The 26,538-nt window shown below is 42.9% G+C and overlaps 1 protein-coding gene across 21 annotated transcripts in view; it reads left to right on the plus strand.

Moving 5' to 3' along the window:
* FRYL (FRY like transcription coactivator) overlaps window positions 1-26,538 on the plus strand; it is a 411,199-nt gene that overhangs the window by 65,412 nt on the left and 319,249 nt on the right. For 14 of the 21 annotated variants that reach the window (XR_010601883.1, XM_008163530.4, XM_042841874.2 and 11 more), the window contains exon 1: window positions 7,996-8,326. The exons of 6 other annotated variants lie outside the window; for them this stretch is intronic. Coding sequence is in view for 14 of the 15 variants with exons in the window: in XM_008163530.4 (XP_008161752.2) it covers window positions 8,128-8,326 (199 nt within the window). In the remaining variant the exon portion in view is untranslated. Of the gene's footprint in view, window positions 1-7,995; window positions 8,327-26,538 lie in introns of those variants that run through there. One more of the 21 variants, XM_065598071.1, reaches the window with a different exon arrangement.

Below are 26,538 nucleotides of genomic sequence, written 5' to 3' on the forward strand. Positions count from 1 at the left end.
TATTTTAATATTTTTGAAGACAATCTAACTTTAGTTGTGGATTTCAGTCATGTAGAATTACCTGCACTCATTTTACTTGAAGATCTAATTTTTGCTCAACCCATAGCACTGCATGATCTTCATGTGTGTTTGCGAGGTGCTGGTCTGATTGCAGGAGGCTACGTACATTGATAGATTCTTTCTGAAAGTTCCTTAAATGTTTAAATCTTTGTTTGGGTGCTGGAATATAGACTTGCAAATCTAGATGCCAGATTTTAACCATGCAATGTGTATGCAAAAATGGGAATGTCTAGCTTTATGTCTGTGACTAGTCAGTGTAACTATTTAACTATAGAAGCTCGTGTGCGCTTTCACTCTGTGTTCTCAGCTGAAGTAGTTCATTTGACTCTGTGATGGTTAGAAAGCCCAGGATTCACAAAATCAAGATAGATGCATTGACTTTGAAGGTGTGGTAAATTCTAACGGATATTTATGCCCTGTGTGTGTATTAAATGGGTCTATAAAAAAGTGCACATTTTAATAGTATAGTAGTCATGTCATTACCCAAACTTTAGAAAGAAATGTAATTCCTTATCAATTATTGTTTATGTAGTAATTCGTGGCCATGTATCATCTGAAGAAGGAAAGGCAGCTAGACCCACAAATGCATTCAGACATATTCTACACTAGTTTACAGTATATCTGGGACTTTATGAACCATTCTATGTATCTATAAGTGGAGGACATAAAGGTTTCCTCCTCCTTGCCAAACATGCCTAAGGCTACATCTACACTACAGGGGGGAGTCGATTTAAGATACGCAAATTCAGCTACGTGAATAGCGTAGCTGAATTCGACGTATCGCAGCCGACTTACCCCGCTGTGAGGACGGTGGCAAAATCGACCTCTGCGGCTTCCTGTCGACGGCGCTTACTCCCACCTCCGCTGGTGGAGTAAGAGCGTCGATTCGGGGATCGATTGTCGTAAATCGATCCCCGAGAGGTCGATTTCTACCCGCCGATTCAGGCGGGTAGTGTAGACCTAGCCCTAGAGTAACAAATACAATGAGATGTGAGGTAGTAACTTCATGTAGTACCCAAGGGCTGCTTACATCCAACAACTTGTAGAGGGCCATACTTCCATTAGTCATCAGGGAAAAATGGTCAGTATTAATAAACTAAACACATGTAAATGTACGTAATCACAGTTAACTATGTTTTAAGAAACCCTGGGTAGAATTGTAGGTCTATAGTTAATGCATCAAACAAATAGTAATTAATCTATTTAATTCTACATACCTATGGTGGAAACATCTGAAAACTCTATTGTTTTTCTGTGTGGATTTGTGTTCTATGCAATTTTTTCTAGGCAGGAACCCGCTGACCACAGTATATTGTAAAGACAACTTTTGATTTCGTGCAGAATTTCACAAATCCTTCCCTTCAGGGAATTCACTTTACCAGCCTCTGTCTACATTTCTTGGTAAATGTGATAAGCTTCACTTTAACAATTCAAGTTAGCATAAACCTAGGCTGTTTTTTCTACATATATGAAATATAACTTTTGATAATTTAGTAAAATTTGGTCCTAAAGGTTTCATACACTTTAATCTATTCATCTATTGGAGGTAGAAAAAATGTCTTCAGTGTTACATAGTAATGTTAATAAATTAATGTATTCTCTTTCAGAGCTGGACTTGTTAATTAGATTAATACTTATGAAGTGTGAAATACATGATGGTATTTACCTTAGGGCATGTGTACACTTGAAACTTGCTGTGGGTTTTGTGTACCTGTGTTAAGTGATCTGCTGCAAGTGTTGCTCGAGCAGCACATACCTTAATTGTGTGATAATGTGGTGTGTATTTTTGCTGTATATCATTGCAGTCACACAGCACTGTATTGTTTTCAGAATCAGTGCTAAGCATTCTGGACAGACATTCCATGGTCCATTACTATGTCGCTGTGCTGTATTCATGCTGGGATTTTTTTTTACTGTACTTTGTGGAATACCTACTGAAAGGCAATGGAATTCTAGGGCATGGGGTCAAATTAAGTAATTCATAGAATCATAGAATATCAGGGTTGGAAGGGATCTCAGGAGGTCATCTAGTCCAACCCCCTGCTCAAAGCAGGACCAATCCCCAACTAAATCATCCCAGCCAGGGCTTTCTCAAGCCTGACCTTAAAAACCTCTAAGGAAGGAGATTCTACCACCTCCCTAGGTAACCCATTCCATTGCTTCACCACCTTCCTAGTGAGAAAGTTTTTCCTAATATGCAACCTAAACCTCCCCTGCTGCAACTTGAGACCATTACTCCTTGTTCTATCATTTAGTACCACTGACAACAGTCTAGATCCATCCTCCTAGATCCATCCTCTTTGGAACTCCCTTTAAGGTAGTTGAAAGCAGCTATCAAATCCCCCCTCATTCTTCTCTTCTGCAGACTAAATAATCCCAGTTCCCTCAGCCTCTCCTCATAAATCACGTGCTCCAGCCCCCTAATAATTTTTGTTGCGCTCCGCTGGATTCTTTCGAATTTTTCCACATCCTTCTTGTAGTGTGGGGCCCAAAACTGGACACAGTACTCCGGATGAGGCCTCACCAATGTCGAATAAAGGGGAATGATCACGTCCCTCGATCTGCTGGCAATGCTCCTACTTATACAGCCCAAAATGCTGTTAACCGTCTTGGCAACAAGGGCACACTGTTGACTCATATCCAGCTTCTCATCCACTGTAACCCCTAGGTCTTTTTCTGCAGAACTGCTCCCTAGCCATTCGGTCCCTAGTCTGTAGCAGTGCATGGGATTCTTTTGTCCTAAGTGCAGGACTTTGCACTTGTCCTTGCTGAACCTCATCAGATTTCTTTTGGCCCATTCCTCTAATTTGTGTAGGTCCCTCTGTATCTTATCCTTACCCTCCAATGTATCTACCACTCCTCCCAGTTTAGTGTAATACTTCCTGAGGGTGCAGTCCATGCTATCCTCCAGATCATTAATGAAGATATTGAACAAACCCAGCCCCAGGACTGACCCTTGGGGCACTCCGCTTGATACTGCCAACTAGACATGGAGCCGTGGATCACTACCCATTGAGCCCGACAATCTAGCCAGCTTTCTATACACCTTTATAGTCCATTCATCGAGCCCATACTTCTTTAACTTGCCGGCAAGAATACTGTGGGAGACCATATCAAAAGGTTTGCTAAAGTCAAGGAATAATAGGTCCACTGCTTTCCCCTCATCCACAGAGTCAGTTATCTCGTCATAGAAGGCAATTAGGTTAGTCAGGCATGACTTGCCCTTGGTGAATCCATGCTGACTGTTCCTAATCACTTTTCTCTCCTCAAAGTGCTTCAGAATTGATTCCTTGAGGACCTGCTCCATGATTTTTCCAGCAATTGAGGTGAAGCTGACTGGCCTGTAGTTCCCCGGATCCTCCTTCTTCCCTTTTTTTAAAAAGATGGGCACTACATTAGCCTTTTCCCAGTCATCGGGGACCTCCCCCGATCGCCATGAGTTTTCAAAGATAATCGCCAATGGCTCTGCAATCACATCCGCCAACTCCTTTAGCACCCTCGGATGCAGCACATCCGGCCCTATGGACTTGTGCTCATCCAGTTTTTCTAAATAGTCCTGAACCACTTCTTTCTCCACAGAGGGCTGGTCACCTCCTTCCCATGCTGTGCTGCCCAGTGCAGTAGTCTGTGAGCTGACCTTGTTTGTGAAGACCGAGGCAAAAAAAGCATTGAGTACATTAGCTTTTTCCACATCCTCTGTCACTAGGTTGCCTCCCCCATTCAGTAAGGGGTCCACACTTTCCCTAACCTTCTTCTTGTTCCTAACATACCTGAAGAAACCCTTCTTGTTACTCTTAACATCTCTTGCTAGCTGCAACTCCAAGTGTGATTTGGCCTTCCTGATATCATTCCTGCATGCCTGAGCAATATTTTTATACTCCTCCCTGGTCATTTGTCCAATCTTCCACTTCTTGTGCATAGACAGTTAACTGGTTTGCACTGTGGGGGTTCCAAATTGTATTGGGGCCATTGATGGGACCCCAGTGCCGATTTTTTGCTCCCAACAACAGGCCTCAGAGTTGATCAATAGAAAGGTTTATTCTCCATGGTGCTCCGAGGGCTAGTTGAATACTGTGGAAGGTATTTTATATGAGATAATCTGGAAAGGTCCACAACTCCAGAAATCTCTAGACTCTTTTTTCTGCAATGGCAAATGAAACTTTGGTACCTGTGGTATCAATGGACATTGGTGGTGCTCGCATTCTACCACTCATTCTGGGAAACATAGCTTACCCTCTCCATCTTTGGCTTATGAAGCCCTTTAAGGGACATGTGGGTAGGAGATAAGAACAGTTTAACTATATCGAGTATTTGTAGAATGACTGAGGAATATGCATTTGGAAGATGGAAAGGTTAGATGGAGGATCCTGATGTCGAGGATGGAGGCTGATGAAAAACATCTTACTGTTGTGATATCTGTTTGCTGTGTTTTGCACAACCTTTTTTGAAGGCAAGGGAGAGACCCAAATGGATGGAGGCAGTGGTTTGACAGACTTGGTGGACATTTTGAACAGCTGGATTGGAAGCTCCTATGAAATGATGCAGCTACATAGGAGCACAGAGTGAGGGTGCATTGCACTCATACTTTGTGTAGGTGTCACTAGTAAAGAGTATAAGGAATTTTATGACCATTACTGAACATGTCTTGTGTACATGTTCTGATGCAAGTGTACCTAAGGTGTGTGATCATGCATTTATTGAAAATTCAGGGTGGTATGTGTGAATTGTCATATAATGATTGTAACTTTTTTTTACTTTGTGCATTGTGGATGTTGTGACAATTCAGTGGTGCTGCACAATTCAGTGAATGGGGAAAGACTCAGAACCATGAACGTAAACATATTTTCAAAACTTTAGCATGAATTAATACACCAAGTTGAATGCTCTGAGCTTGTGAGCAGTAAAAACTGCATTCAGAATTCATAAAGCTGTTCAGTGTTTGAATGCTTCAAAGTCATGTGCTCCAGGAGGGTTGTTAGCCTCTCAGTCATCCCCAGCAGCAGTCTGTGACGTGCTAGCCATTTCCTTGTCGTCATCGTCCTCCTTCTCCTCTCTCTCTCTCTCTCTCTCTCTCTCTTTCTCTCTTCCTTATGCCAGAGCTATGGGGAAAAAGAAAAAAACAAGTTATTGTCCAGTTGGTAGTCTCTATTCCAACACTTATAAAATACAGTAGAACCTCAGAGTTATGAACTGACCAGTCAACCACGCCCCTCATTTAGAACGGGAAGTATTCAATCAGGCAGCAGCAGAGACAAAAAAAAAAAAAAAAAAAAGCAAATACAGTACAGTATTAAACATAAAGTACTAAAAAAGGGAAAGCAGCGTTTTTCTTCTGCATAGTAAAGTCTCAAAGCTGTATTGAGTCAATGTTCAATTGTAAACTTTTGAAAGAACCATAACATTTTGTTCAGAGTTGCGAACATTTCAGAGTTACAACCTCCATTCCCGAGGTGTTCATAACTTTGAGGTTCTACGTTATTGCTTTTTCCTGAAGTTGAAAAGCCTTACAATTTTTCTTTCTTTATAGAAATGTCTGTGTAACACAATTTGGGGGGTGCAATTTATGCTCATTCAAAGCTGAGGGCATAATGAAACAAGATCCAGAAACAAGACTCTTTTTTTCTTCTTTTCTGTATATACCGCTATAATAAAAATGCCTTTCTTCAAATAGTCCTCTTGTTAGCCCACATGGTGCTTCAATGCTATTTGTGTTCACATATCTATAGAAGTAAAGATATGGAGATTTTGCTGTCAGTTGATAGTGGGTGGAAGGAAGAAAGAACGTACACCAATTTGACAGCATCCTTATGATACCTGAAACAAAGTTGTTCAGTGACCTCCCTCAGCCCTTCTAGAGTACAGTTCTGTTGTAATGCAACATTCCATAGTTACTGGAACTGGCCCCCTCAACAGTTTGGGTCTCTGCCTATGGATCAGGTTGATCATTTGGCTGTGTTTCAGGGTCCTCCTGGATTGCCATGATGGTGTCTGCCCTGGGGTTCACCAGGTTGATGAGATCCTGGTTTGAAGGAGTCCACAACTGAGGTTGAGTGGTACGATTCCCAGCAAACATATTGTCTGCTGGTACTGTGCAGGTCTTATAGTACTTCGTAGTCATATACCCCAGCTGGAGCTCCTTTGCCTTACTGTGGCACTGGAGAGTGTCCTGGTAGTGCTCCTATCCTACATATGTTGTGATAGCTGCTTGTAGACCTGTGCTAAGTGACTACCTGATCACACTCCTCTGCATTGAAGTCCAGCATCTCAGCATGAGGCCACAGGGAAGCATGAGGCATGATCAATAATTGGGAGTATGACACAGATTTGGGAACTCCACATGAGCTGGAATCCCAAAAGGCAGAACCTGGATGTTTGCCAGCATTTAAATGGGGGAGGTGACATCCAGTCAGGATGACCCCAGAGCAGTAGAGGGCATGCAAGTAAACCGGATGACCCAAGCCAGCAAAGCAACGTGGGATACCAGAAGACAGACATGGCAAATGCACATCAGTTGTTTTGAGAAGGGGATGCGTGTGCGCCTGCTTTGCTGCAGATAAATTCCCATGTCTCTGTAAACTCACTTTTTCAAGTGGCTTTAATAAAGTGCACTAAAACATCAGATGATTTTATAAAAAAAAAAAAACCCACCTTTGTGGACACAAGGCAATTTAATGTGAAATAACTCAGGTTAACCTGCAACAGATTTCAAGGGTACGTCTTCACTACCTGCCGTATTGGCGTGTAGCAATCGATTTATTTGGGATCGATATATCGCGCTTACCGTCGACTCTGGAACTCCACCAGAGTGAGCGGCAGTAGCACAGTCGACGGGGGAGCTGCGGCCGTCAATCCCGCGCCGTGTGGACCCCAGGTAATTCGATCCAAGATGCTTTGACTTCAGCTACGCTATTTGCGTATCTTGGATCGATTCCCCCCCCACCCCCCCAGTGTAGACCAGCCCCAAGTGTAAGTAAGCCCTTAGTTTTAGTCACTTGATAATATCTGTATAATCGGTCATTACATTGTGAACCCAGAACTCAATATTTTATGTAGGCTATTCTGTATGTTTTAGTATGTCTGAATTTATGTAAGAACTAGATTTCAAGATGAACTTGAGAGAAAAGTTTTTTAAAAGAAAATATATTCTAAAATAGCTTTGTGTACTTAAAAATAGAACTTTCATGGGCTGGATAATTTTGTTAATCACGCTTTGAAAATATAACTTAGATCCTGAGCTGCTGTTATCAGGAAAATAAGCTTCTACCAGTGTCTAGTCTGATCATTAATAGACATTCCAAACAAGGGGTAATGTACAAATAATTCCTGACTGCTGTGACATTTTCTTCATAGTCACAGATGGGGTAAGAAACTACTTCACTAGTATATTTATAGATCTCTAATTTTAGTTTTAAATGGTTGGTTTATTTATGTCTTTAATTATTTGCTGATTTTATTCCCAAATATAAAAAGTGTGGAAGAAAGACAGATTTTTCTGTGCATTAGCATAATAAAATATTAATGTACAGTAAGAAGCTATACAAGAATGTAACTGGTTCAAAACATTGAATATTGGAGCTGTTAGTAACTCTGTTTGTAAAGCTGGGGAATGAACTTTCTAAATGATAAGTGTTATCTGTGAATGCAGATGTATACTCCTCCCTGTGCACTTAATTGAAATGAAGAGCCAATTACATTTCAAAAATAAATGTGCATTTATATATATATATATATATATACACGTTTTATCACACTTTTTTGTTTAAAATCATCATACTGCTAAATTTATTACTTTGTGTTGTGCGGCAGTTGATCAGCACATGTATATTCCAGTAACTTAATGGCTTATTTGGTTTTGTTATCAGTCTGTACAGTAAACGGCTTTGAAATCAGCCTCCCAACAGCTGACCTGCTGGTGTTTGGCACCACCCAGGTTTAGCATGACTTCACTATGTAAAGTAGCTCGAGCAGTCCACCTTACTGATTCTTCAAGGAAGTTTGTATAGGCACCTGGGTGTGTGTTTTGTGCAGCTAGTTTAATCAGGGTTGGGAAAGTAGACGGAACAAAAAATGGAGTTTTTAAAAAAAGTTGTTCCTGCTGTCATTTCTGGAGATGTGGTGCTGGATATTGGAAGTACTATTGAAAGCTCCCCCAGGCTATTGAAGATGAGACGTGTCAGCCTACTTTCATTAGGACAGACCATAGATGAAGAAGATGAGACAAATTTCTCACATTCAAATTACAGCATGTATCCACATCATCAACTCGGTAAAGTAAAACTTCAGTAACCTGTTGTAAACTTTTTCTCTGATCAAAACTGTTTTGATTGATTAGTCTGAATTGTTGTTGAGTATTAGAAAAGGCTTTCTTCAGAAAGCAATTATGATTATGGATTTTTTTCTTCAGTTTTAAAGTTATCTACAATTTAAAAAGTGTTTGAACCATTTGTTAATATTTTGTGAAATTGCTTTAAAATAATCTCATAATTAAGGGTATGTTTGTATATTACACATGCATATATGCATATTATTTTTAATTTAAGATGAACATCCATTTTCAAAATAAGGTTTTGGATCAGAAAATGTGGCCCTGATCCTGCACTGGAAGATGCACAGGCTTCCATGGACTTCAGTGGGGCTCTGTGTGGATTCAGGGATCAGTTCATATGGTTCTCAGTGCAGGATTGGGGCTGCTGTCCTTATACCATCTTTGGAAACTTCAGTAGCATGAAAACACAAGAGCAGAAGTCTCTCCCAAGCCATTCCTTTTTAAAAATCTTATTTTTTTTTAATGTTTTTACATGAATAGTGTATGTAGTATTCCAAATTTCTTAAAATCATAAATAGTAATTTACAGCATACTGATTTTCCTGTTGTGCATAGAAAGGGGTATTTAATTATATACTGTAGAGTTCAATAATATTTCCTTTACATCCTTTAAAAAGGCTGAACAAATTACTTTCATAAAGCTAAAAAGATTTTCCACATCACACACGCAACATGTTGATCAGTGTTTAAATATTTTATTTATTATGCTTTTTAAAAAAGAGGTTCAATTAATTTACTTAACTTTTTCAAACAGTTTCAGAAGGGTGTGTGGTGGAAGGTCCAGTTTTGCTTTGGGTGAAAATTTAGGGGCTTGATGACGTGCTCTCTAAAACCCTAAATGGTCTAGAACCCTGCTGGTTATCACTGATTCAACTTCTCCCCCAGGCTCTGTCATGGCTGTTTCAATCAGCTGGAATGCTCTCCGCTGTTCATCCCCAGGGTTGAATTTCCAGGTGTGGCAGTACCCTCTGACTGCAGGGTCCTCAGCTCTGAAATTCACCCCCTTTTTGTGTGGTCGTCCCCCCCTCCCCGAGCCTTTCTGACATAGTGTAAAGTGCTGGTTTGGCTTTTTTTAAAGTCAGGTTATCTTGTGTTGGAAACACAGGAAACAATTTTGTTTTTGTTGGCCAAATTGTTAAAGTGTATAATACATTTGAATATACTGCTTGCTGTACATGTAACCTCACCAGCCATTGATAGCTCATTGCAGAGTAAAAATCTCTTTGGACTCCTGTTGCCAGCGTCCTCAAAGGTCTAGCCAAACTTCATCATCTAGCTTCTGTGAAAGGATGACTCATTATTAGTTAAGTTCTACTTCGAATGCTGATCCTGTGGGTATTCACTGTGGGTGTGCGTGTGCTCCATGTTCCTAGGACCAGAAATTATAGCAGCATTTATTGGTCCATGTCTGGGCCCTTCATTTCCTGGAGCTATCAACTGAGGGCATAAAGGGTGGCACGGGCTGATCGCCTCTCCAGTTCCTTTCTATTGCTTGCAGTCGGGGATGGAATCCTTCTGTGTCTAGTCTTCTAGCTTTTACCTGTATGTATTTTGTAAATAGTTTTTTATTAGCTATATTGATAGTAGTGAGTTTGTGATTAGTAGGGATCAAGGATTCTCCCCTGTTGTTCCCCCACTGTTTGGGGCACTTAGTATGCCCAAGGCTTCTAGCCCAGCCTGGCTTGCCCTCGGGTCATCCTGGTTAGTGATCAGCACAAGAGCTGCCTGTACTACCTCGGGAAATAACAGATTCCATCAAAGTGAGAGATCTGTCATTCCTTTCCCCTTTGCACTAGGCAGTCTCATAAATTTCAGACTCCACAGCACTTGATGGAACTCTCCATGAGGCCCCTGTCTGACCTTGGACCCTCCCACTCTCTGCCTCATTGTCTGGAGCCTCAGGGTAGTGCTTATGCAACACCAACATCTTCCAGCTTGTGTCGTCTAGATCCAAGACTCCATGAAATGGAGACATGAAGCGAGTAAGGAGAATCACCCTCCTAAAAAGAGAGAGAGTTTACTTTTTAAGACGTCAAAAAAAAAGATTGTCCGTTCCTCTCCTGCAGTAGCAGTTGAGACTCCATGCCCTGGAGTGTTGTGTCCAGAGCTCATGGGGAACTCAGACTGGCACTGACTAGCAGGAGTTCCAGTGTTCTGAAGCCATCCACTAAGGCTTTCTCATTGGTGGTCCAGGCTGCATCTGAAAGGGCTAGACAGAAACATCCCTGGTCTACTCCTAAGAATAAAAAGGGCAAACACTTGGATCTGTTTGGGAGAAAGGTCCTCTTCATCATCTAGTCTCTTGTGCAGATAGCCCAAACGGCTAAATAAGATTTCCTGAACTACGCCAAGTTTGTAGAATTTACTGACAACCTTCTGCAGCAGGACAGAGCTTGTTTCCAAGGTCTGATAGACAAAGGCAAATTGATAGTCAAGACCACTCTTCAGTCCGCAGTTGATGCTACTGATACCTCCTTTACAGCTATGGCTACTTTAACAGAGCTAATTTCACAAAGCTAAAAACAATTATGACCAAATCAGCTGGGAGGAAGAATTTAATCAGAAAAATGTGTATGATGATTGGGAAATATTTAGGAACACCGTACTAGATGCCAAAAAGCCACAATCCAACAATTGAGGAAGAAGGCTGTGGTGGTTTAAAAACGACTACCTGGTTTATAGGGGAAGTGTGAGGGCAGCAATAAAATAAAATAAAAAATATAAAATATATATATAGCAAATGTAAGACAGGGGAAGTTGATAGTAATGAATATAAATCAGAAATTAAGAATTATAATAAATTTGATAAGGGAAGCCAAGGGACACAAGGATAAATCTATGGCTAGCAGAGTTAAGGGACTGTAAGAAAGAGTTGTTTAAAAAAAAAGAATCCTGACAATGGTAGTGGTCCATTGCTAGATGGAAATGGTAGAATTGTCAATAATAATATAGAAAAGGCAGTGGTGTTCAATAAATATTTCTGTTCTGTATTTGGGGGAAAAAATAGGTGATGCAATCTCTTCATATAGTGACAGCACTCCTTCTATTCCACTTGTATTTTAGACTTTAAAGTCAGAAGAGACCATCATGATCATCTAGTTTGACCTCCTGCATGTTGCAGGCCACAGAACCTCACCCACCCACTCCTGTCCTCGACCCATAAGCTCTGGCTGAATTACTGAAGTCCTTAAATCATGGTTTAAAGACTTCAAGTCACAGAGAATCCACCATTTACACTAATTTAAACCTGCAAGTGCCCCGTGCTGCAGAGGAAGGCGAAAAACCCCCAGGGTCTCTGTCAATCTGAGCTGGGGGGAAATTCCTTCCCGACCCCCAGTATGATGATCAATTAGACTTTGAGCATGTGGGCAGGACCCATCAGCCAGACACCTGGGAAAGAATTCTCTGTAGTAACTCAGAGCCCTCCACATTTAGTGTCCCATCACTGGCTGTTGGAGATATTTGCTGTGAGCGGTCACAGATTGGCTACATGCCATGGTAGGCAGACTCATCATACCATCCCCTCCATAAATTTTATCAAGCTCAGTCTTGAAGCCAGTTAGGTTTTTTGCCCCCCCACTTCTTCCCTTGGAAGGCTGTTCCAGAACTTTACTCCTCTGATGATTAGAAACCTTTGCCTAATTTCAAGCCTAAATTTGTTGATGGCCAGTTTATATCCATTTGTTCTTGTATGCATGTTCGCACTTAACTTAAATTGCTCTTCTCCCTCCCTGGTATTTATCCCTCTAATGTATTTATAGAGGGCAATCATATCTCCCCATAGCCTTCTTTTGGTTAGGCTAAAGAAGCAAAGCTCTTTGAATCTCCTCTCATAAGGTAAGTTTTCCGTTTCTCGGACCATTCTAGTAGCTCTTCTCTGCATCTGTTCCAGTTTGAATTCATCTTTCTTAAACATGGGAGACCAGAATTGCATACAGTACTCCAGATGAGGTCTCACCAGTTCATTGTATAATGGTACTGACACTTCCCTGTCTCGCCTGATGCATACTAGGATTGCATTAGCCTTTTTCACAGCCGCATCACATAGTCATCTTGTAATCAACCAAAGACACCTAAGTCTTTTTCTTCCTCTGTCACTTCCAACTGATACGTCCCCAGTTTATATTAAAAAAATCTTCTTGTTAGTCCGTAAATGTATGACTTGCCCTTTGAACTATTACATTTCATCCTATTGCTATAACTCCAGTTTACAAGGTCATCCCTGATCATCTTGTATGATATTCTGGTCCTCCTCCTATTGGCAATACCTCCCAACTTTGTGTCATCCGCAAATTTTATTAGCACACTCCCAATTTTTGTGCCAATGTCAGTAATAAAAATGTTAAATAAGATTGGTCCCAAGACCAATCCCTGTGGAACTCCACTAGTAACCTCCTCCAGCCTGACAGTTCACCTTTCTGTGTGACCCATTATAGTCTCCCCATTAACCAGTTCCTTATCCACCTTTCAATTCTCATATTAATCCCCATCTTTTCCAATTTAATAATTTCCCAGGTAGAACTGTATTGAATGTTTTACTGAAATGCAGGTAGATTAGAGCTACTGCTTTCCTTTGCCTGGAGAATGTTAAAAATGCACTAAACTTAAACATTTTTAAACCAGCAGGTCCATATAACTTGCATCCAAGAGTTTTAAAAGAGCTGTCTGAGGGATTTGCTGCACCCTTAATATTGATATTCAATAAGTCTTTTGAACACTTGGGAAGTTCCAGAAGACTGAAAGAAAGCTAATGCTGTGCAATTTTTAAAATGGGTAAACCAGCAACGCAGGTAATTATAGGCCTGTCAGCCTGACATTAATCCTGGGCAAGACAATAGAGTGGCTGACAAGGGGAATTGATTAATAAAGAACCTAAAGGAGGGTAATGTAATTAATGCAAATCCATATGGTTTTATGGAAAATAGATTCTGTCAAACCAACTGGATATCTTTTTTTGATGAGATTACAAGTTTGGTTGGTAAAGTTAAGCGTGTTGATGTAATACGCGTAGACTTATATAAGGCACTTGACTTGGTACCACATGACATTTTGTTTAAAAAAACAAAAAACAAACAAACCTAAAGTCTTATAAAATTTAACACTGCACACATTAAATAGATTAAAAACTGGCTAACTGGTAGGTCTCAAACTGTAATGATAAACAGTGAATTGTCATTGAGTGGCTCTGTTTCCAGTGGAAACCTGCTGGGATCGGTTTTTGGTCCTATGCTTTATCAATGACCCGGAAGAAAACATAAAATCATCACTGATAAGGTTGGCCAATGACACACAAATTAAGGGAGTGGTAAATAATGAAAAAGAGGAGTACTGACTCAGAGTGATCTAGATTGCTTTGCTTTGTAAACTGGGTGCAAGCAAACAATATGCATTTTAATACAGCTAAATGTAAATGTATACATCTGGAAACAAAGAATGTAGGTCATGCTTACAGGATGGGGGATTCTATCCTGGGAAGCAGTGACTCTGAAAAAAGATTAGGGGATTGTGGGGGACAGTTAGCTGAATGTGAACTCCGATTGTGACACTGTGGCCAAAAGAGCGAATAACAATCCTGGGATGAATAAACGGGGGAATCTCAAGTTGGAGTAGAGAGGTTATTTTACCTTGGTATTTTGCACTGATGCAACCACTGCTGGAATACTGTGTCCAGTTCTGGTGCTCACAGTTCAAGAAGGATGTTGATAAATTGGAGAAGGTTCAGAGAAGAGCCATGAGAATGATTAAAGGATTAGAAAACGTCCCTTATAGTGGTAGACTCAAGGAGCTCAATCTGTTTAGCTCAGGGGTGGGCAAACTATGTCCCACAGGCTGGATCTGGCCCGTCAGGGCTTTGGATCCAGCCCGTGGCGGTGCCGGCACCATGTCACAGCGGCCTGCGGCGGTGGGGTACAGGGCTCTATGCGTTGCCCTTGTCTCCAGGCACCACCTCCCACAGCTCCCATTGCCTGGGAACGGGCAGCTGCGGCCAATGGGAGCTTCGGGGGAGGTACCTGTAGGGGCGGCAAGGGCAGTGCATGCAGAGCCCTCCGCCCCCCTCCCCCAGGGACCGCAGCGCTTCCTGGAGCAGCGCGGGGCCGGGGACAGGGCAGGCGTGCAGGGAGCCTGCCCTGGCCCCGGTGTGTCCCGCTGCCACCCCGGAGCCACTTGAGGTTAGCGGGGCTGGAGCCTGAACCCCTCCTGTACCCTGCCCCCCAACTCCCTGCCCTAAGTCCCCTGCCTACACCTCGCACCCCAACTCCCTGCCCTGAGCCCCCTCGTACATCCCACACCCCTCCTGCACCCCAACCCCCTTCCCTGAGCCCCCTCATGCACCCTGCACCACTCTTCTGCCCCAATCCTGAGCACCTTCCTGCACACCGCACCCCCTCCCACACCCCAACCCCCTGCTCCACCCCTGCATACTATTTCCCCACCCAGATGTGGCCCTCGGCCCAAAAAGTTTGCCCACCCCTGGTTTAGCTTAACAAAGAGACGGTTAAGAGGTGACTTGATTGTAGTCTATAAATACCTACCTGGGTAACAAATATTTAATAATGGGTTCTTTGATATAGCTGAGAAAGGTGGAACAAGATCCAACAGGTTGAAGATGAAGCTAGACAAATTCAGACTGGAAATAAGGCGTAAATTTTTAATAGTGAGACTGATTTTACCCTTGGAACAATTTACAGTGGAGCAGAGTGGATTCTCCATCTCTAACTATTTTTAAATCAAGGTGGCATGTTTTTCTAGGAGATATGCTCTAGGAATTATTTTGGGCAAGGTCTATGGCCTGTGCTATACAGGAGATCAGAGTAGATGTTCACAATGGTCCTTTTTGTCCTTAGAACGTTATTAGTATAAAGTTAATCAAAATGTTTATTTTATCTTATGTCTTAAAATAAGCTTAAAATCAACAGCTTGTGAATCTTAGTAAAAAAGGATGACACTGGTTCTAGAATGGAAAAGTACTACTGTTGAACCAGCTGGAAAGGAAATCCTTCAGGTACAAGTCTACTGTAGCAAAAATGGAGAGGCCTTTGTTTAACCTTGTATTTGATGTACTATTGGTGGTTGAGCAATTCAGGATAACAAAGCATACAAAACTCTAATCCTGCCGTTGAAGATTAATTCTCTGTTCTGACTCATTAAATGCCTGCCAACTGGCTGTCATTAGAAGTAATTTCCTCAAATCAGTGTTACATGACTATTATCATAGAAAAGTGTGATGTCATCATTTACAAAATGCAGATTTGCAGACTGTTCTGGGATCATGCTTTTAACAGTAGCGGATAGCAGCTGAATCCTATTTAAATTATCTGCTTATTTCTATTTTTGTATCCTGGTAATGGAATGAGGTGCTCTTATGGAACAGAGCAATGTACTACTGCATTACCAATGAGGAATGCATTAGAAGGCAGGTGTCTTCAAAACAGGTAATTAAAGCAATCAATAAAATAGGCACATAAGCCTTAGGAAAGTGTTTATCAATGTCAGCAGATATTGAGCAATATAAGAATAAATGTAATAAAGCTGTTCAAAATTTGAATATTTTTTTTAAACAGTGAGGTTGCCTATGCTACATGACTGGCTGAATTGTATGTCGATTGAAATAAAAGTTTCCAGTTGTTGTTGTTGTTCCTATTTAAAAAATATAGTTGATGGTTTTAAGAAGAATAGCTTATAAATGAATGTAAATTCAGGTGAAACACTGAGTTTGTCAAGTTTAACTGTTAAAAGGTGCATAATTCAATAACAGTAGTTTTCTGACAGTAACGCTAAAGATGGAAGAGAAGAATTATGTGAACCTAAAATATTTGCTTTATGTGGAATTAATGGAGGTAAACTGATAATTTTATTTTTAGGATTAAAATACAGCAACTATACATTTCCTTTAAATTAATATAAGTAACATTTTGCTGCTTGATTTAAGGCAGAAGCCAAAGCCTTACAGAAGAATGCTTTATAGATAAAGTGGATGTTGTGGTTAATGGATATTTTCCCTGAGTGTACGCTAGAAATAGTCTTGTATACCCGTTTTAGATTTATAAAGCTAGTAGGATGACAGTAGTAAAAAAAAAAAAAAGTGAAGATACTTTAATTTTCTGAAATACTTAATGTGATGAACTGTGTGTGTGTGTGAGGCATAAAGCTTTTACAAATGTTATTCAGTGAATACGGTTCAGTTAAATTTATAATTTATTTAGGAGCTGTGTGCTCAGTGCTGTACAAGACAGTCCCTTTCTCAAAGAGATTACAGTGTAGAAGGTAGATACAGAAAAATGAGATGCACTGAGAAACTCAGAGGGAAAATTTACCTTTGATTAATAACCTATATCTTTATAGATGAATTGTTTAATTTTCCTCTCCTTTCTCTGAATATCTCTGGATCTCCCTTTCCTCTTTTCCCATAATGTTAAGAAAGGCCAGCTTGCCTAGTGCAATTAGGGCCAACGGGGGGGTGTGTGTGTGTGTGTGCGAAAGCCGGTACAAATTACTGGGGTCCGACGGTCCGGAAGGGGGCCCAGCTTCTTCCCCCCCCCCCCACCTCATTGGCCCTGTTTAGCCGGTCTGCCCTTGCTGGGGGGGCCCGAAATTTTTTTTTTTTTTCCACTGGGGCCCGAACCCGCTCTCGGCGGCCCTGAGTGCAGTGACAATAGACAATCAGACATATAGTGTGCAAAACGTGCAGTTATAGCAGCAGACCTGTCCTTCAGTTACATTGCGAGGCAGGGGACTTCATATAATGGGACAGTTTTAAAAAACTGAGATCTGTATAAATCAAATATATAATGACTATACTAGAGATTTTGAATTTATTCATATGGAACTCTCATTACTCAAGTATGTCCACATTACTTCTGTATATGAATGTTGTCTCCTTTTATGAACATAAATCCCATTTCTCCACAAGCAGTTCTGCTAAGATGAGATGAACATGTTCCTTGGTAGTAAACCATTAGTTAATAGAGTTCTGGTTACCCTTATGGTGCTAAGGTGGCTACGCAAGTTCTGTATTTAAAGGTGGTAAATATGAGTTCTAATTGAGTAATCCATTTGGGGAGAATGAAAGGAGCCCCTTCAGTAATTCCATTTTTCTTCTTTTGAGATACCAAGAGGTGGTAATGAGTATTTATTCTTCCTTTCCAAGGGCTGTCACATGTGAGTTCTGTCTTGTCACTCCTCCTTTTCAGTTAGTATTTATAGGGGGAATAATGAAATGCTTTGACTTGCAGTATTGCCAATAAGCTTAGAAAAAGAAAAACATCCAAACGCTGGTGCATGCTGGCTTGCAGTACAGTCCAGGTAAAATAAATGATGCTTGTAGGTAAGGTATGTATCTAAAATAGAGATACCAAACTTATTCTGAGGAGAGGGATGAATTCAATTTTTAATTGTGCTCCAAGGGTTGGAGAAGCTTATGCTTCCAATGGGTTTATATCGGGGTGGGCAAACTTTTTGGCCTGAGGGCCACGTTGGGGTTCCAAAACAGTATGGAGGGCAGGTGTAATGTATTAAATTGCTCCCCGTAGGAATGTGCTACTTACGGCTGCCAGTCCTGGTGCTCTGAGCGGCATGGTAAAGGGGCGGGGAGTGGGGGCTTAGATAAGGGGCAGAGGGTTCCCAGGCGGCGTCGGGGTGTGGATAGGGGTCGGGGCAGTCAGGGGACAGGGAGCGGGGTGGTTGGATGGGGGTGGAGTCCTGGGGGGCGGTTAGGGGTGGGGGATCCCAGGAGGGGCCAGTCAGGGGACAAGGAGCAGGGGGTGGATGGGTCGGGGGTTCTGAGGGGGGCAGTCAAGGGAAAGAAAGTGGGAGGGGGTCGATGGGGGCGGGGGCCAGGCTGTTTGGGGGAGTGTAGTGTATTAAATTGTTCCCTGTAGGAATGTGCTACTTATGGTGTACTACTTACAGCTGCCAATCCTGGTGCTCCGTAAGTAGCACATTCCTACAGGGAGCAATTTAATACACTACACCCAGCGGCTCTCGCAGCCGCACTGCCTGGCAGGAGCTCGCAGCCCCGCTGCCCAGAGCGCTGGTAGCATAGTGAACTGAGGCTGTGGGAGAGTTGGGACAGCAAGGGAGGGGCAGGGAGCTCAAGGGCTGGCCAGGACCATCCTGTGTGCCGGATGTGGCCCGCGGGCTGTAGTTTGCCCACCTTTGGTTTATATAGTTGTTACTAATGATGGTGGAGTTACACTGGTAACATAGAGGAGGTGCATAGGTAACACAGAGCACCTAGTTTGGCCTGCAGAACCTTTCTGCACTGGGGGGAAGGAGATCAAAGCCCTGAGGTAAGTGGGGAAATGGAATACCGGGAAGAAGCACGAGCTGGAGAGTGCAAGGGGGAGGACTCCTGTCTCAGACTGAGAAAGTGGGACAATCAGCGAGTTATCTTAAGTGCCTATACACAAATGCAAGAAGCCTGGGAAACAAGCAGGGAGAACTGGAAGTCCTGGCACAGTCAAGGAACTATGATGTGATTGGAATAACAGAGACTTGGTGGGATAACTCACATGACTGGAGTACTGTCCTTCCTGAACAGTTTATATCCATCCATGACAGACAGGGCAGAAAAGGTGGGGGAGTTGCATTGTATGTAAGAGAGGAGTATGACTGCTCAGAGCTCTGGTATGAAACTGCAGAAAAACCCGAGAGTCTCTGGATTAAGTTTAGAAGTGTGAGCAACAAGGGTGATGTCGTGGTGCTATAGACCACCAGAGCAGGTGGATGAGTTGGACGAGGCTTTCTTCCGGCAACTAGCAGAAGTTACTAGATCGCAGGCCCTGGTTCTCGTGGGAGACTTTAATCACCCTGATATCTGCTGGGAGAGCAATAAAGCGGTGCACAGACAATCCAGGAAGTTTTTGGAAAGTGTAGGGGACAATTTCCTGGTGCAAGTGCTGGAGGAACCAACTAGGGACAGAGCTCTTCTAGACCTGCTGCTCACAAACCGGGAAGAATTAGTAGGGGAAGCAAAAGTGGATGGGAACCTGGGAGGCAGTGACCATGAGATGGTTGAGTTCAGGATCTTGGCACAAGGAAGAAAGGAGAGCAGCAGAATACGGACCCTGGACTTCAGAAAAGCAGACTTTGACTCCCTCAGGGAACTGATGGGCAGGATCCCCTGGGAGAATAACATGAGGGGGAAAGAAGTCCAAGAGAGCTGGCTGTATTTTAAAGAATCCTTATTGAGGTTGCAGGAAAAAAGAAAGAATGTGTAGAAAGAATAGTAAATATGGCAGGCGGCCAGCTTAGCTTAACAGTGAAATCGTTGTTGATCTTAAATGCAAAAAAGAAGCTTACAAGAAGTGGAAGAGTGGACAAATGACCAGGGAGGAGTATAAAAATACTGCTCAGGCATGCAGGAGTGAAATCAGGAAGGCCAAATCACACTTGGAGTTGAAGCTAGCGAGAGCTGTTAAGAGTAACAAGAAGGGTTTCTTCAGGTATGTTAGCAACAGGAAGAAAGTCAAGGAAAATGTGGGCCCCTTACTGAATGTGGGAGGCAACTTAGTGACAGAGGATGTGGAAAAAACTAATGTACTCAATGCTTTTTTTGCCTCTGTCTTCACAAACAAGGTCAGCTCCCAGACTGCTGCACTGGGCAGCACAGTATGGGGAGGAGGTGACTAGCCCTCTGTGGAGAAAGAAGTGGTTCGGGACTATTTAGAAAAACTGGACAAGCACAAGTCCATGGGTCCGGATACGCTGCATCCGAGGGTGCTAAAAGAGTTGGCGGATGTGATTGCAGAGCCATTGGCCATTATCTTTGAAAACTCATGGCGATCGGGGGAGGTCCCCGATGACTGGAAAAAGGCTAATGTAGTGCCCATCTTTAAAAAAGGGAAGGAGGAGGATCCGGGGAACTACAGGCCAGTCAGCTTCACCTCAATTCCTGGAAAAATCATGGAGCAGGTCCTCAAGGAATCAATTCTGAAGCACTTTGAGGAGAGGAAAGTGATCAGGAACAGTCAGCATGGATTCACCAAGGGCAAGTCATGCCTGACTAACCTAATTGCCTTCTATGAGGCGATAACTGGGTCTGTGATGAGGGGAAAGCAGTGGATGTATTATTACTTGACTTTAGCAAAGGTTTTGATACGGTGTCCCACAGTATTCTTGCCAGCAAGTTAAAGAAGTATGGGCTGAATGAATGGAGTAGAAGGTGGATAGAAAGCTGGCTAGATCGTCAGGCTCAACGGGTAGTGATCAATGGCTCCATGTCTAGTTGGCAGCCGGTTTCAAGCGGAGTGCCCCAAGGGTCAGTCCTGGGGCCGGTTTTGTTTAATATCTTTATTAATGATCTGGAGGATAGGGTGGACTGCACTCTCAGCAAGTTTGCAGATGACACTAAATTGGGAGGAATGGTAGATACGCTGGAGGGTAGGGATAGGATACAGAGGGACCTAGACAAATTAAAGGATTGGGCCAAAAGAAACCTGATGAGGTTCAACAAAGACAAGTGCAGAGTCCTGCACTTAGGACGGAAGAATCCCATTCACTGCTACAGACTAGGGACCGAATGGCTAGGAAGCAGTTCTGCAGAAAAGGACCTAGGGGTTACAGTGGATGAGAAGCTGGATATGAGTCAGCAGTGTGCCTTTGTTGCCAAGAAGGCTAACGGCATTTTGGGCTGTATAAGTAGGAGCATTGCCAGCAGATCGAGGGACATGATCACTCCCCTCTATTCAACATTGGTGAGGCCTCATCTGGAGTACTGTGTCCAGTTTTGGGCCCCTTATTATAAGAAAGATGTGGAAAAATTGGAAAGAGTCCAGCGGAAATGATTAGGGGGCTGGAGCAGATGAGGAGAGGCTGAGGGAACTGGGATTGTTTAGTCTGCAGAAGAGGAGAATAAGGGGGGATTTGATAGCTGCTTTCAACTATCTGAAAGGGGGTTCCAAAGAAGATGGATCTAGACTGTTCTCAGTGGTACCAGATGACAGAACAAGGAGTAATGGTCTCAAGTTGCAGTGGGGGAGGTTTAGGTTGGATATTAGGGAAAAACTTTTTCACTAAGAGGGTGGTGAAGCACTGGAATGGGTTACCTAGGGAGGTGGTGGAATCTCCTTTCTTAGAGGTTTTTAAGGTCAGGCTTGACAAAGCCCTGGCTGGGATGATTTAGTTGGGAATTGGTCCTGCTTTGAGCAGGGGGTTGGACTAGATGACCTCCTGAGGTCCCTTCCAACCCTGATATTCTATGATTCTATGATTCTTACTAGTGATGGTAAGAGATGAAAAGAGCAGAGCTTGACTGTTGGAACCCAGGGGAAATTTGTGGGACTGGCAGTTTTAATTTTTTTTTAATTTAAACTGTTTGACCAAAAAATCAGCCACCTACAATTAATATGGAACTCCATGAGACCACTTCTACAGAGACACTTTTCAGAACTGCACTTTAAGCTTCAAGCTGTAGAGAAGTCTGATGTTTTGAGTGTGTGACAAAATACAACCGTTGGCGCATAATACCAGTCCTCAAGTCTGTACTGGCTTTGGTAACTTCCAAGGGGAGTTCATGGTGCTAGTTATTTTCTAGAAAGGTGTAATGATCTTAGATCATCTCTCCCTATGTCTTGTCACTGGAGTTATCTTCTTCTTTAGTAATATTTTGATCAGTTTTGGGGTTTAAATGGTCTACAGAAGGTAGAAGAGCATTTTCAGCACAAGACCAGTACCTCTGGAACTTGCTCTTGTGGCTTGTAAAAGTCTGTGTTTTGACTTGCTTCAGGGTGCAAAGCAGGTGGCCCATCCCGCTTCAGATCATTTGAGCATGCAATGAGGCTCTGCCTGCCAGAAACCCATGAAATTGCTGAGAGGAATCCAACCTGCTGGATGCCTGGGTATTTTAAGTCTCTGGAGTCTGAACAAAGTTCAGCTTCACCCCCTATTGCTTAAACACACTTTCTCCCAGAACTCCATCTCAATGTATGAGCCTTCTTGTTTACTGTATAACTCTCTCAGGATACATGTGATAGTTGTGAGGCATATAACATACAAAGACACTTTGCCCAGAGTGTGCTATATTATTCCTCTTTTTTCCTTAACAGAAAGCACAACGGAATACAGAACATATAGGATATAACAAACAACCTAAATGCCTTTCCCTTGGGAATCCTTGGGGAGCCATCAGTGTTCATGAAGGTTGGCAAGGTTGCCTGCCTCATGCAGGCCCCAACATGTTGGGTTGCTTCTCCTTCAGGGAGTCTTCTTCCCCAACTTGCTTTCTCTGTCCTTTACTGTCCATGCTCTTCCTGTCTTCTGACAAGAACTTTCCATGTGTCTCTCTGAGGCTTCCTGTGAATCATTATTTAAACCCCAGGCTTTCTTTGGTCTCTGTATGTGGTAGCAGAGATACAGTGCAAGGGTATAAATGAGAATAATACTTTGCACCTACCTTTATATAGTGCTTTCTTTCTGACAGATCTCCAAGTATTAAATTTATTAAGCCACACAACACCTTTTAGGTAAGTAGCAGTATATTAATTGTATAGGTGGATAAATTGAACCAAAATGAGAGTGAATCAGTAGCAAGGTTAATAATAGAATGTCAGGAATTCTGATATCCAAGTCCTTCTCTAACAAGTAAATCATGAAGGCTAGGAGGAATGAGAACTCTAGAGAGTAAGAAAAATGTGGAGTAAGACCAAAAGTATCTAGTAAATGTTGACCTATGTAGAAGAGAAAAGTAACAAATGCCTCAGTAATGAGACTTCTCTCACATTCTGTGTGGGGGTGGGGACATGAGCAACACATTTTTTAAAAACCATGTGCTATACTGGTGTTGGGATCTAACTGACCCTGTGTTTAGACAATGAAAATAGATAGCAACTGCAACAATAAAGGGCACAAATGCAACAAAGTGGCAATAAAATTACTACTACTTTGAACAAATGGAGCAAGTAGGAGACATGTTCTGTACATACAAAGCTTTTACACTCTGCACATTTTTGATATTTTTGTGTCTCATTCTATAGAACAGATGTAACATCTTTCCTGTTTATTAGGCTCTGGGTCAGTACTCAACACACTAGATCAGGGGTAGGCAACCTATAGTATGCGTGCCAAAGGTGGCGCACACACTGATTTTCAGTGGCACTCACACTGCCCGGGTCCTGGCCAGCAGTCCAGAGGGATCTGCATTTTTATTTAATTTTAATTGAAGCTTCTTAAACATTTTAAAAACCTTATTTACTTTATATACAACAATAGTTTAGTTATATATTATAGACTTATAGAAAGAGACCTTCTAAAACATTAAAATGTATTACTGGCACACGAAACCTTAAATTAGAGTGAATAAATGAAGACTCGGCACACCACTTTGAAAGGTTGCTGACCCCTGCACTAGATGCTGCAATGTTCCTTTCCTGCACCAATGGTTTCAAAATTACTGTAGCCAGCTGTCTGAGAAACATCCGTCTCTTACTCAGAGATTTATTATGCCATACACAATTCAACTAAATCTCAACAATGTATGCATTCATACATGTGGTGGTCAAGGTGTTTGCAAAAACCACCATCAGCCGGCATTTGCCCATCCATTTTGTGGATACTGTCTGGTCGTGAGTGTCCACGCTTCTTTTTGTTTTGTTCTAAAAATGAATATCTGATTTTACTTCAGCCCCAGATGTGGAAGCGTCTGAATGCTTAGACGACAGCAGTATTACTGTTTCCCCATTTTTGGATACATAACAAGGGTCATAATTTTCCTGGAAGCCAAACAAACTGGAGTGGACTGGTCTTTGCTGTGTGCGGAGAAACTGAGCAGGAATTTCAGTCGTGTTCCTTCTCATTGTGCCAACCAAAGTAAGACTTTTTTTGGGAGTAAGTTCCTTGCAAATCCAACACTAGTGGGAAAAAAATTGTCTATTGTGGTATTTCTCCCTGTTCCCTCTAAAATGTGCCAATTTGTTAACCACATTTCTCACCAGACTTCTTGTTACTGCTGCATTTCCCTCTCTGACAGTGTATTTTTTCAGCATTTAAAACATGAGAAGTTGTAGAGTCACAGCATAGCCAGAATTTAATGTTGTACCTGGCTGGTTTTAAAGGCATATACTTCCTGACAGGGCAGCAATTACAGAAAGCAACCAGCTGTTTGTCAGTGGTGACCCTTTCGTAGGGCAGAGTACCAGGAAACAAACCCTATATCTCTGAAATAGGAGAAAGTTTGGTACTCTTGTTTTGACTTCTGTGTCTCTCTTTTGTTGAAGCACAGGACCCTTTTTATGGTTTTAAATAGATGGAGTGAGATGCTGGCTCTGAATACCAGCCTTCCATGGTCTTTTGCCACAGTTCCTGTGTTTCTCTGCTAAATTTATAAACACCTTCTCACATACGCAGTCTCAGTATGATGACCACCCATTGTGAACTGGGTGGGTCAGTCCCAAAATGCACGTTCCAGTCCCAGTCCTGGGCTGAATGACTCCGGGACAGCATTTGTCCTAGATTCCCTGTGGTGCCACTTGGCGCCTGCCTAAGGCTCAGGGGCAGTGCCAACCTCTTCCGGGAGGAGGGAGAGATGCTGAGGTGGTCTTCAGTGCTTCCCCTTGCCATGAGTCCCTGCTCCCTACTTCTCCTCTCCCCCCTGAAGTCCCACTCCCTGGCCAGGCCAAAAGCTGGAGCCTGGCAGTAAGAGCTGCCCAGGGAGGCTGGACTGATGTGGGGAACCCTGGACTTCAACCTGCCCTAGGCAGTGTGCCCTAGAGGGCGTGGAAACAGGCTGGGGGCTGCTCTCTGGCCCCCTGACCCCCACCCAGGGCAGGTGGAGGGTCTGGCATTCCCCACGGCAGCCTGGGCTCCCTGGGCAGCTCTTACCACAGCCCAGCTCCAGCTTCTGGCCTGGCCAGGGGGTGGACCTTGGGGGGAAGAGGAGGTGCAGGGTGTGCAGCCTCGGGGGAAGAGGAGGAACAGGGGCGGGGGTCCTGCATGTGTCAAACCGGCCTCAGGACTGACCCTTGGGGCACTCCACTTGATACCGGCTGCCAACTAGATATGGAGCCTTTGATCACTACCTGTTGAGTCCGATGTTCTAGCCAGCTTTCTATGCACCCTATAGTCCATTCATCCAGCCCATACTTCTTTAACTTGCTGGCAAGAATACTATGGGAGACTGTATCAAAAGCTTTGCTAAAGTCAAGGAATCCACTGCTTTCCCCTCATCCACAGAGCCAGTTATCTCATCATAGAAGGCAATTAGGTTAGTCAGGCATGACTTGCCCTTGGTGAATCCATGTTGACTGTTCCTGATCACTTTCCCCTCCTCTAAGTGCTTCAAAATTGATTCTTTGTGTACCTGCTCCATGATTTTTCCAGGGACTGAGGTGAGGCTGACTGGCCTGTAGTTCCCCGGGTCCTCCTCCTTCCCTTTTTTAAAGATGGGCACTACATTAGCCTTTTTCCAGTCATCCAGGACCTCCCCTGATCACCATGATAAAAGATAATGGCCAATGGCTCTGCAATCACATCCGCCAACTCCTTTAGCATCCTCAGATACAGTGCATCCGGCCACATGGACTTGTGCTCATCCAGCTTTTCTAAATAGTCCTGAACCACTTCTTTCTCCATGGAGGGCTGGTCTCCTCCCCATACTGTGCTGATCAGTGCAGTAGTCTGGGAGCTGACCTTGTTCGTGAAGATAGAGGCAAAAAAAAGCATTGAGTACATTAGCTTTTTACACATCCTCTGTCACTAGATTGTCTCCCCTATTCAGTAAGGGGCCCTCAATTTCCCTGACCACCTTCTTGTTGCTAACACACCTGTAGAAACCTCTCTTGTTATTTTTAACATCCCTTGCTAGCTGCAACTCCCAGTGTGATTTGGCCTTCCTGATTTCACTCCTGCATGCCTGAGCAATATTTTTATACTCCTACCTGGTCATTTGTCCAATCTACCACTTCTTGTAAACTTCTTTTTTGTGTTTAAGTTCAGCAAGGATTTCACTGTTGAGCCAAGCTGGTCGCCTGACTTTTTAAAAGGTGGTCGCCCTAAGTCCCAAGTAGGCACAAAGTTCTGTCTCAAGCACTGGTTGCCAAGTATTCCCAAGCAACTCAGCCCCATACTTGTTAGAGTACTTGAGAATGAAATCTAACTGCAAGCAAGAGAATAGTGTCCCTGACACATTGTATGGAGTACATGATCAGTCCTGGAGCTGGA

The sequence above is a fragment of the Chrysemys picta genome, chromosome 5 (assembly GCF_011386835.1).
Source record: "Chrysemys picta bellii isolate R12L10 chromosome 5, ASM1138683v2, whole genome shotgun sequence".
NCBI classification, from domain to species: Eukaryota; Metazoa; Chordata; order Testudines; family Emydidae; genus Chrysemys; species Chrysemys picta.